The sequence below is a fragment of the Coturnix japonica genome, chromosome 3, assembly GCF_054131305.1.
Source record: "Coturnix japonica strain WE chromosome 3, WE-NBRP24, whole genome shotgun sequence".
NCBI classification, from domain to species: domain Eukaryota; kingdom Metazoa; phylum Chordata; class Aves; order Galliformes; family Phasianidae; genus Coturnix; species Coturnix japonica.
This window is the reverse complement of record NC_140665.1, coordinates 45,133,698-45,146,458: the sequence shown is the minus strand read 5'-3', so window position 1 is coordinate 45,146,458 and position 12,761 is coordinate 45,133,698. Positions and strand designations below refer to the sequence as shown.

The following is a 12,761-nucleotide window of genomic DNA, read 5'->3' as shown; positions in this document are numbered from 1 at the left end:
CAAGCAGTGAGGTTCTAATAAAACGGAGATGAACAAGACCAGCCGAAGCTGAACCTCAGGTATGTCATTACAACTCAGAAGAAAGGCTAGTTCCAAATGTGATGGCTACCTGCTATCAGTGGCCAGGATGCAAAGGGTAACATTTCTTGTGATTCGTGTTTAATAGGTGACTCACAGTCTCCCATGTTGCCTAGATAACAGAATGGACATATTGTACATATACGACATGTAGGCAGTCTAACTTCCCAGACTTCTGCATGTGACTACAAAGACAGAGAGTTCTTTAAGCCATTTATAACAGCTCCGTCTGGTCTAGGAAGAGTTTTCAGTGTTGTAAGAGCTTTAATCATTTTCTCTGACTACAGAGTGCCAGCTACTGCACATGTATTTTTTATGCTTGATGACAGTACTCAAAAGTTTAAGAATTCTGAGCAGAAGTATATTAACCTTCATGCAGAAAGCCTGTGATTGTCACTTCATTCATGTACAGGCTCTACTTTTAAGAAACACTTTTAAGTTTCAGCTGAGCAATCACTTCTTTCAAAGATGCTGTGGGGAAAAATAAAGCTTGGGAAACAGGATTTCAGGAAGCATTTGAGAAGCCTTGAATGATTGTGCCATGAGTTTGCCACTACAAAGAGTTACTGTGAGATTCAAAATCACTTACCAGAATGATGCCAGATGTGAAAAAGAACAAATACTATGGTACAGGGATAGTTTGTGTCTATTAAAGCAGGCTTTGGGAAGCCTTCCAATGACTGCACACGAGACATGTGGAATGCTACTATTTAATTAATGACTTAAAAAACTGACAGGTTACATTCACTGTTTCAATTCTGGCTGTTTTGATTGACTAGAAAAAAAACATAACAGCATAAAAGCATGATTTTGAGAGAAAACTGAATGCAATACTGATGCAAAAGTTTATTTTTTCAGTAATAAGTACAAAAGTTAATAGCAACGAGTACCACTTATGAGCAGCAAAATATCAGATACTGTGTTAGAATACTAGATCTTTTTTTGGGTTTTTTTTGGTAGAACAAAGCCCAGATATAATGTGATACACTGGACACCAACACTGGAAAATAGCAATTAGTCTCTTTAAGCTTGGCATATAAATTTTATTTCCCAAACAGCTAAGTTAAATTCTGCATTACTTCCTACTGCTTCTCCCTGCACCTTTCCCTTGCTTTTTTTGGCTCGCTTCTTGGATTTTCTTCTCTTGCTCTGCTTGCAGCATTGCTGCTTCTTGAGCTGCCTGCTCTTCACGTCTTCTGAGTTCAGCCTGTAATAACTCACTTCTGTATGCTTCCCGAATGCTGTGAACTCTGCTTCGCATTTCATCTAAGGATGCCTAGGTAGGCAGAAATAAAAAGCAACATCCTCACTCTAGCACATGAATCTGTTTCATCACAAGCAACTGCATCTTTTAGGTTGCATTTCACTGTTTGACAATATAAGTACAGGTAAGGCACATTTCCTCTCCTTTGGAGCTGGTCATGCATTTTTATTGATCACTCACAGGGACACAGACATGTATCAGTGTTTTCTAGAAAGAGCTGATAAATTACTTTAGAAATATTTGCCACAATAACATATGTTAGGTATCCAAAATCACAGCAACATCAGAAAAGTTGGACACGTTCTTATCAAGGATTAGGCATCAGTCAGTCACTGGTAGAGGACTATGGTTCCTTTTGGACTTGTAGCTAAGTATTACAAATGAAGTGGGGTGTATGTGGATTCTAATTATTGATACTGGATACAAATGTTTAAAGAACTGTTGACCAGGATATTCATGATAGTGCTGGATATGACAGGCACAGTTACTGGAATGTAATGTGGAAAACTCACCTGCAGATTCTCATACATTTCAAGTACATTTTTCTTCAACAAAGCTCTGGCATTTTGATCCATTTCTCTTTGTTCCAAAGTCAATTCTCTTCGTTGCCTAAAATGGTTAATTTTTTCCAATTTGCATTTCTTTTGCTGTTGAATTATAGATTCATCTCTTAGCACAGGTTTAGACATTGTTTTCCTGAAGGAAACAGAAAGATATTTATCTCATTTCAAGTACATTTTCAGACAGTTTATATTTTGTTTAGTACCTACATGCATATATTTGATTTATATCAAGCCAAGTAGCCATTGTACAGTTCAATGACATTAAGGGATCACTTTTCTTCATCTTGTACATAACACTGATGAGGAAGTACATTGCTGAGGCCAGATCTTCATATACTTGGATGTTTACTTTAAAATATTGGTAAAATCACACTCATCTTTGAGCATATGAAAAACTCCTACATGTGACACTTATTTTTAATTTGCAAGAAATATCTTAGTTCAGGAAGTTTTTGATATTATAATTTAGCATTGAGACAAATGTATTTTTTTCCATGGGCACAATGGCAGTTAAGAGGATAATATATTGCCATAATTTGACTCAAATGACTCGTGGAACAGTGGAGGAGCTGAAGATAAATTAAAGCCTTCTAAAACTCAAGCCTATGGAAGATATTTTGCCATATCTTCTAATTTTTAGTGTTATTAATTTCAGTATAACACTATTTTCCCTTTAAATTAAAAACTGAACTTGGGGAATTTTTCAGCATGTTCCAAAGTCTTTTAAAAATGAGCGAGTAGCATAAATAGCACACTGAATACAGGTGGACTTTAGCATGAACTGGGTTCTGTCTGTAGCACAGCAAACATGCAGGTAAATGTATATGAGGCAGATAGGTTCATCCTGACACATACAATAAAGGAAGTATTTATTTTGAATGACTAATATATATTGTCTTCAGTTATTAACTAAATTGCATTTGTGTCTCGCTCCAATTTACAGAATTATAATTATAGATTCATATCTAATATCTTATTAGAATCTAGCATCATATAATGACAAACTTCATATGCACTTCTTTCAAGATAACCACTGAAATAAACATATTTGGCTGCATATGCATTTCCTTAAGAATTTTATGTCGCATTTTCATTACAGGAAAACAACTACTTTAACATGTGTAATCTTAAAGGAATAGCATAAATTATAACAGAATGTAGGAAAGCTTAGATTTTAAAAAATATCGATGTCAGGTAAATCAAAGTGAAAAGCGATCAGGATACCATCTACTGTCACTACTATATGATTCTATGTATACAGCATAAAGGACAGACAAAATACAGACCAGGATTTTCACAAAAAAAAATAAACAAGAATGTGACAGTATTGTTGCTTACGCCAATGACATGTGAATGACAAAGTCTAAATTCACATCTATTATACTATACCCAAATATGAAGGTACAATTGCTTATATTGCATTTACTAATTCTTATATATTGAAACCTTTAGTCTGCCTTTCAATTTTATATTTAACAGGCATTCATTTTTCCTTGATACAGGTTACCTCATATAAGGACTAAGATCTATAGGCTCCCACTTTATTTGCTCCATTGGTAAGCTTGAGTCAATTGCTATTTGTGATGTTGTCTTTTCTGCAGTAAGAGAAGAAGAATCTACAACAAAACAGATTCAATTGATTATTCAGAGGGTCCATCTTGTAACAATTGTAATAAAGATGCTTTTCTCTTTAGGCTCGGCAAAATATCTTTCTAAATGAGAACACAGATTGGACATGCTTTTTACTTCTAACAATTATGATAGAATCAAAGATGCTGAAAAAAAACCTGATTACATTTCCATTACTGCTAGAGTGAAGTTTGTATATGTACTTTAGATAAATCAGCACAACACATGAGGGAGTAAGACAGAATTATCAACTTTAAATGCCTAAGGAATAAATTTTAATCAACAAGGAATCACATTCTTTTATGAACAACAACAAAAATATCTATAAAAATCGGACCAATCCTGTCTACAATTCAAAAAACTATATTCTCTTTTGGGCATATGTTTTGTTTGGAAAATGACAGTCTCCAAAAGAAAGTTCCCATGAATATTTAAAATGGTCAGTCTTCTGTCTTAGAATGATTTAACCACATGGGTGGTTTTAATGTAGACTTCTCAAAACACATTGACACATTTGATACTAAGCAGGCTGCTGAGCTGAACTGCATTGTGATCATTCCGGCACTTTTGTCTTCTGGTTCACTTGGCCACATCAGAGAAGCCTGTGAAATTTTGTGAGACTTAATGACATCTGCAGTAGTTTGTTCCATAAAAACTCTTATTACTCTATTTATTGTAGAAATCGATTGAAATGTTTACAAATCCATTAAAATATATTTCTGTACTAATGACCACTGCTTCCAAATTTGAAATTGAAGGAGTGTTTCCCATTGAAGTTCCAGAAATGTCAGCTTAATTTAGAGTTGGAATTCTAGTGTGAAAGGACTGCCTGAACTTGGCTTAAGAGTAACTTAGCAGCCTAAAAGGGTAATGAGATTGTATCTGTGTCTGAGGCTGGAGCAAGGTATTGGAGAAGGTATAAAGAAGACAGAGACTAAGCATGCGATTGTGGATTTGGACACCATTATTGAGGCTGCTCTCTCCATTTCCAAACAGTATTTAATACACACATCTTTGTTAAGGAGCTGAATGACTTATGCAGAATGCTTTGAAACCTATTTAATTTCACATAAAAACACTGGTTGTGATATATATGCAATGTATTTGAGAACTCAGAGTAGGAAATCCTGTATCATGGACAATTTTTTTTTTGTTATTTTTTAAATTTTTTTTTGGAAGTAATTAATATCCCTTTATATTTTAAAATTATAATGCTCAGAAGGAAGATGACATGCAGAAAGTTATACCCTTACCTCTGTCTTCTGACAAGGATGATAATCTGGCAATGTCCACCCCAGCTATGGGCCCCTCGGAATCTCTTGCAGCATACTTATTGATAAACTGCATGCGTTCCTGAAAAGCCTTTTTAAAAAATTTTAATTGGATACTTTTATCTCAAAACATTTTCTGAAGTAGGAATCTATACGTGATCAATGGGACAGTAAATCTTTGAACCCAGTGCATGATGAGATATGATATTTCTTCATTATCACTAGTGAGTATACCTGAGTGGTTGGATCCATGATTCTATGATCTATGGAAACATCACTTCAAACAACATGAATAGCATCAGTGAGATAACAAATAGAAGAAAAAAAGATAAACACAAGAGGGCTGTGCTTTGTGTCAGTCATATTCAAATCATCACTGCAATATATATACTATTTCTGAAATAATGACCTGTCAACATTGATCATCCTTAACATTCTGGAACTTTTGTTTATTCAGTTTTAATGTGCTGTGTAGAGGAGAAGTAAATTGTCACTTGTATTTAAAGTTTATCTAACTTAAATTGTGTTCTGAGTATGTGAATAAGAACCTGTAGGCAAACCGTGGTGAAATGGTAGCTGAGTAAAATGAAAAGCAGGCAACACCTGGAGTCTTCTCAGTGCATACCAGCAATATATAGTAAGTATCCCAAATGATAAAACGATGCTGTCAGTATCAAACCCAGTACCAACACAGTATGCAACTCTGCCTGGGGCAGGAATTAGAAAGGATGCTAAGGTTCTCGTTACCAGAGTTTGGAATACATACATTAAAGATCATTGTGAAATACTGGAGAATGCTTTATCTCTCAGTAATTTAAAATAATGTTAATTTTTAAAATTTTTTAAATTGTAAATTATTATACTCTCATAATCTTCAGCTTACCACAAGTGACAATTTTGCAGTTGTGTAGAGGTAGTGGGTGTTGTAAAGAGAAACATTTTTTTCTGTTCACTTAAAGTCTCAGTGATCTCAAAAAGTCTAAAGTAGACAATGTGGATTCCTGCCCACAAGTCATGCACATCAGCACTTTTGATTATTTAGGCTGTTTAAAATTCCCTGACATCCACAAAATGGTGAAGAGAAGAGTCACACAAACTCATTTCTCTGTTATCACAACAGCTCCTGCGACTTGTGAAGACACATTACCACGCAGATTGCACTCTGATTACCTTGACAGCTCTTCCTGGCTCTGCAGATTCCCATGCTTGCTTCATGGCTCTGATCTCATCTTCTCGCTGTGTGTCTTTCTTCACTTCCAGAACTTCCATCTCTCTCTGCTCAGTAACGAGACGTAAAATCCAGTACGGTTTGTTTATAGCATCTTGCTGAAAGTAGAAGTACCATGGACATAATTATTGGTATTTATCTATGACCACTATGTAAGATGATGCTCTGTACCCTGGTAATTTTTATAACAGGTAGACATTATACACTGATAGAATTTGACATGCATTGCTAGACAAAAATTTACTGCCAATGGAAAGGAAAATTACTTTGTAATATTCCAAACTTCGAGGTCTTTTGTATACTTCTTTTCCCCCACCCCCATAACCTATACAGCATTCTCTGCACTCCAAGCCCTTCTTGACAGTCTGAATAAGAGTATTTGCAACAATTTTATTCATGCAGTTATCTCTCTGTCAAGCTTTTTTTTTTTCCCTTCCCTTTCCTTCCAATTCCTTTTCTTTTTTTTCTTTTTTCTTATTAGAAGTCTTATTATTTTTAACCAGAATTTTTGTGTAGAGATACATCTTGCTCTCTCTTCTCTAACATCAAGTTCTTTCCATTCATTTCCAAAATTCTATAAACTACTTTGAGGTGTGGCTTCTCCAGAATCATAGGATGCAAGTAGTACTCAAAGGGTAGGAGACTGTCCTGTTGCCTGGCCAAGAATTGAAGTATTGTGCTGCACATGCTTTTGAAAAGCGTAGTATCTCTAGAAGCTTGAAGCCCAAGATTTAGAAGAAGGGATGGGTTGCTCAGCTTTGATTTGAGGCAAAAAACAGGAGTATTCCAAACATGCAGGCAGGAAGTATCCTCTTGAACCTTGCTTCTGTTTTAGTAACAGACTGAAGAACTCCTGCAATCTATCATCCCAGCACCTGTAGCACAGCCCACCTGACACAGCCTAAAGTTGCATAGCATTTACATGGCCAGCTTTCTCAAATGCAGCCATTCTGACTGCTCTGCAAGAAAGGTTAAGGCACTGTTCCAGAAATCTGTATAATTAGCTGTGGATAGGAATCATAGAGAAGCTTGCTGTTCAACAAATTAGTCAATAAAACAGCACAGTAGACATTTCTTCATGAAAAACTATGGAAGTGCCCTCTTCTTCAACTACTTCCCATGAAGCAGGAAAAACAAAAAACAACCATGACGACCTGTAAGTTTATTTGCCTTCCATTAATCTCTTTGCAATCCATAAAGTCAATTGCTCCTTTAAAAGCTGGTCAACCACATCACAATCAGATTGTCCTACCACAAAGTGGTAGGCAAGTAAATATCAATTTTTATGCCACTACATTTTTACAAGCTAATTACAATTGTAACATGTAAGACAAAAAAGACCTATTTTATTTCTCTGATGATTCTGTGAAAACCAGTACAATTGACTCCTACTGGACATCAATATGGCAAATTAATGGAATTTAACAAACCTTCACTAGAGGCAGAAAATAGATATCCAAAAGAAACACTCAGTGGTTGCTTTACACATAAGCTAGGAAATGAGCACATCTCTAATGCAGGATACAGGTCTTTTGTGTGTGACATTCAGTTATCCTCAGGTGCAGAACATGAAGGTGCCGAAGCAGGGCATAGAGAAACACAGGGAATACACTAAAAGAGCTAATAATTCTAATCTGCAGACGTGCACATGCCTTTACACTTAGTACAATAATTTCACATTCAGTAAATCCAAGTTTTTAGATTTGTTCTCACCTCAAATTCAGGTTGAAATACAAGAGATGAAAGTGATCCTCTTTCTTTAATGGTCTTCTCCCTTTCTGTCTTCTCAGTTGCTTTATCTTTCATTTTTTTGGTTGATTTAGAAATACTTGCAGACCTCTGTCCTTCAAAATGATTGGACTTTATGAGAAAACTGTGCTTCTCTTGCTTTTCCCCATGTGCTGTTCACAACATAGTTACGATTCACGATGAATTAGAAGATACCATTGCCATCCATAAATGTATTTACCCATGTAAATAAATCCAGGATGGAACGTAACAGCACAAAACAGCCACAGGAAAGACAAAAAAAAGTCTTTATGTAATTAGTTGACACTGTTAAGTACTATGCCAATGTTAATTGTTGAAGCAAGAAAGAATCTGGAGACAATAAAGCTTTTAAAAGCAGGCTTACGGAAGTAGACATGTTGCAACAGCTTTACTTGTCCTTAACAGCATTTTACCTGGAACTTAATTATTGGTTTACAGTGGTACATGCATATCAGTAACTGCTCTATCGTTCTGCGTATAAGTCAATCCAAAGAGGAGACAGATATTCTGTAGCTAGCAATCTGATTCTTAGTTCTCTTACACAGTCTGTCATAAAGGTGAGAAGCTCAAAGTAAGTAAAGTCAGTGTTCTCATTGCCTCATGTCCCTGTAAGCCTGAAAGACTGAAGAGCAGAACACACACACACGAAAAAAAAAATCAAAAAATGTAAGGATATTAAGGCAACAAAACATATTTAAGACTCAATGCGTACCTACCTGGGAATTTTTACATTAGTTACTTAATCAGTACTTAATCATATGCTGAATGTATGATCTTTGTTGAATTGAATAGCTGGGAACTACATAACACTTCCATTCTTCACTGTCTTAGGTGGTAAGAACTATTAACAGTTTCATGCCATGTTCTTGTTATAAAAATAAAAAAGAATAAGTAAAGCCTGCAATAGTAAACAGCTTTAATAGCATAGGAACACAGCAAATGAAACAAGGTGGACTGGATCCACAACAGTCCATGATTAAAGATCAGAGTCTGAAATCTCTGTTTCCCTTCACTTTCACGCTGCTTGAAACATTAAAACAAATGCTGAAAAATGGGATTTGATCAGTGCAATCAATCAGGCAATTTCTCTTGGAAAAAAGAGGAAATGAGTCTGAAGATAATAACAAGGTATCTTTCACTTAATGTTGTGTTTCTAATTTCTTTCCACTGAGGAAAGATGACTGTGCTGCTTGTTTTGATCAAAAGTCCACTGAAGATATTCCGCTGGCTTTAATGATATTTGGATCAGATAAGCAATGCCAGTGCTATACGGAAATATAAAATGGTAAATTTGAAAGATGTACAAAGCAAATTTATAATACACATATATATGTACATATATCATGTAATATATTATACACGTGTTTATGTATACATTACATTCTTAACTCCTTATGCTACTTCAGTAACATATAATGGTACGCAAGAGCTATGCCTAAATTCATTCAATGCAACCAAAACATACAATAAAGAATGAAAGCAAAAGTTAAAGCAGTCTCCACAAGTACTGAAAATAATAAAACATCTCCAGAAGAAATGCAAATATAAAATAAATACTGATGGCATAATCTGAAGTTAAAATATCATTATATAAAAGGTTTTCCATTTAATTTCACATTGTCATAACATACTAGGAGACAAAGACTATCTGTGTAAAGGGATACTACAATTTTTGGCTTCTATAGAGATTTTATAACCCTGAATTTTAAAATTTTGATGTTCTAGACTTACATATATGGAAAAGTTATTAAATAAATAACATGGGAACAGATGAAACGACCGGGACTAAATGAGCTATCTTGCTCATTTCTTGGTTAATGCCTTTTTAATTTTTTGTTTATGCAACGTGTTATTTAATAAAGCATTTATGAGATGTCATATACAATAATTATGATTAAATATTAGTCATGAAATCACTTTTGCCAACAGTTCTTCTTATAAATACCGTCAAACAGCAGTATTAAGGGATTATGAAGAAAGAAAAAGATGAACATTCATAAAGAAAAAAACAAATCTATTATTGGAGAACCTAATTTCTACCAAAGTATTCTTAATAATTACTTACAATGCCAGTGAGTATTATGAGCCTTCTAAAGGGAGACTACCTTAAAAGACTGGCAAAGGATAACACAAAGCAGAAAAATGTTTTTGACACAATAAATCAGCATTAACACAAAGTTAACTCCAGATGGCACCATTGCATTACATGAAATATTAGTGCCTGAAATTTGAGATTTTTTTCAGGAATTTTCCACCTGGTTCACTGCAGTTTTCTTAAAAATCACACTGTGAGTGGACATTGTTTTGGATAAGCATCAGCACTGCCATAGTATGAATTGTGTGGTTGACAAGTGATGCTGACAGCCTTCAATGGTAAATTTCAGTTTTCAAATCACTTTAATTTGAAAACTGGTTCACAATCAGCAGAATATTCAGAGATGGAATGTTGTTTACTCTAAAATACCAACCTGTGTAGTAAGTGATCTAGATAAATATTGCTGCTGATAGAGAGTACATAAAATAAGTACTAAACAGTATGGACAATAAGAGTTATGTCCCTTATAAACTCTCTTAGTGGCCTGAACAATCTAGTTTTTATTCCATGTGAACACTGTCAGTTTGTATTCTTGTATAAAACATAAACATTCAATTAATCTGAACTGCGAAATGAGTTTTGGTTACTTTGAAAAGCAGCAATTATAGCAGGACACAGAAACCACAAAAACATCCTACTAGAAAATTTCTTTTTATCATAGATTGTGACTTATATCAATTTGACTGTAAATGGGCCAAAGTACCAGTTAAGATGGATAAGAAAAGCTATGAATAGCAGTGCTACTGGGAAACAAACATTAGAGGATCCATGCTACTGAGAAGCTTCAGCATCAACAGCTGAGAACTAGCAAAGAAATTCAGTGACCAAGTGACCTCTTTTGATCTGAGGCTTTACCAACCATTGTGGAGGTTGTATGAAAGGGTACATACCAAAAGCATGGCTGGTATGTGATGTGCAAGCTGCAGCTAAGTCAGAAGAACAACTACGCAATAGGGTGTGATTATGTGAACAATGCAACAACTTAAAAGAGGGTGAAACAACAACTGAAAAAGCTGCCTGTACATCTGTCTGTGAGGCACAACTCCTTATTATACCCACCTCACATTGTAATCTATCCCACTCGCAACTCATGCAGGTATCTCTTTCTGAACCAAAAAGTCAGTTATCAATCCACATTTCTGGGGCTGTATCTCTCTACATGTTATGCAACTGACATTCTGTCAGCTCTAGTAACTAACAAATAATAAGTCTAGTACTATCTAAATTGAAATTGAATGTATGAGTTTGCAAGATAATATATATATTGTGGAATATGTATTCTAAATACATGGAGAAATTTGCTATGATTTAGAAGCAAGTACAATAGATCTTCATTTCAAAACCCATCTGAGCTAGACAAGAATATGAAAATAACAAATCTTCATTTAGGCCATTTAGTAGAATTTTACACTAATGCATACTGATACAGCTAGCATGTAGATGGCAGCATGAGTACATTGGTGCTGTCTGTGTTCACATCAGTGCTTTGAGTGCCTGTCTGTGATTGCTGTGGTTGGCCACATATGTATGTACGCACATAGCACCTATGAATGTTCCACCTCTGCATGCCTGTTGAGAGCACACCATCTGCCTCACTACTGGTTGGATATGGAGCTCCTGCAGCCTGACCTCACTCCATGGATCTAACCTGTAATTTCTTCTACAGTGCTTAAAATGTGTGATGACACTGGTAAAGGAGAAGCAAGTATACAGTATTTAAGATTCCTCTGTTGCCTTCCTACGTTGAACACACACCGCTACAACCCTAAATTCATCTCCCAGTAATACAGATGGAACATAGATGTGGAAAGAGGCCTTGTCCTCTTATTCATGTGTTTTCAGGCATGCTTCTCTAGTTTCAGTAGAAAAATCCTCTACTCTGTTATAGTTTGTCAGAATATCATACCTTTATATTTACACTTCATTATAGAAGTGCTCTGGCAACTGTTTGAGACTTAAGTATGTTTGCAGAGTATCCTTTTATTTCTGTATCTCTTGTGAACTGAAGGTATAGAAGCACATAACCAAATCCTAGTTCTATGAGCCATAGAACAAAATGTATTAATGCTTAATTGTTTACTCAGGTGGCAAACAAAAGAAATGCCATACGGTCTTAGTTTTTAGCAATATAACTAATTTAAAAGCACCTAAGTACATATTTAAGGTGGCATACCTTTGAGTTCAGTTTTCTCTGTTACCTTCAGTGACTGGACGAACTGAATCTGGCTCTCAGTGAGTGGCCAACTATCATATAACACCAACGCCTGTATGATATACTTGTGAGTCTGTGAAAGAAAATGCAATATGCGAACATGCTGAGGACATAACACTTACAGTAAGTATTTAGAAGTCCTGTATTAAAGTGGCAACTGTTGAACTCAGCAAATGAAACACATGATTACTTTACAAGATTGTACATAACAGTACTCACAAGAAGCTTAAAAAATTAGTGTTAATTCCACAGATTTTACATTAATTCCTGTAAAATTAAACAATTACTCATGTGTTTATCAACTGAAATAAAACTGGGCTGTACAATAAGGAGCTACATTCTTTAAGGACTTCCATGTAACTTTCCTATATATGCCATGTGCTAAGACAAAGAATTCTGTCTTTCATTTTAAGTCCTTCTACAGAACTTTGAACACTAATATTAGCACTCAGAGTCTTGAGTTGAGGTGGAGGTGACAAGGTCAGTGGGTTATTTTAAACATTTTCTGCACTGAAAAGGAAATTACACCAATACTTCTTTTAAAAATTGTTTTCCAAATTTTACAGCCAGTTTTAATTTGAAGGAGTGACTTCAGAAATTGTCTTATTTTATTATTATTTTATAAATATAATGTTGCAGATGAACCTAACA

The 12,761-nt window shown here is 35.1% G+C and overlaps 1 protein-coding gene across 8 annotated transcripts in view; it reads right to left on the bottom strand.

Annotated features, from left to right (window-relative positions):
• Nucleotides 1–774: 774 nt before the first annotated feature.
• The window catches only part of ADGB (androglobin), a 63,519-nt gene continuing 51,532 nt past the window's right edge, over nt 775–12,761 (bottom strand). For 4 of the 8 annotated variants that reach the window (XM_015858174.3, XM_015858175.3, XM_015858177.3 and 1 more), the window contains 7 exons: nt 12,072–12,183; nt 7,747–7,934; nt 5,976–6,131; nt 4,788–4,896; nt 3,413–3,521; nt 1,855–2,038; nt 775–1,354 (listed from right to left, as the gene is read on the bottom strand). In XM_015858174.3, coding sequence (XP_015713660.2) covers nt 1,154–1,354; nt 1,855–2,038; nt 3,413–3,521; nt 4,788–4,896; nt 5,976–6,131; nt 7,747–7,934; nt 12,072–12,183 — 1,059 coding nt within the window. In that variant the 3' untranslated portion in view covers nt 775–1,153. Of the gene's footprint in view, nt 1,355–1,854; nt 2,039–3,412; nt 3,522–4,787; nt 4,897–5,975; nt 6,132–7,746; nt 7,935–8,257; nt 8,426–8,914; nt 9,069–12,071; nt 12,184–12,761 lie in introns of those variants that run through there. The other 4 variants (XM_015858176.3, XM_085541460.1, XM_015858179.3 and 1 more) reach the window with 3 other exon arrangements.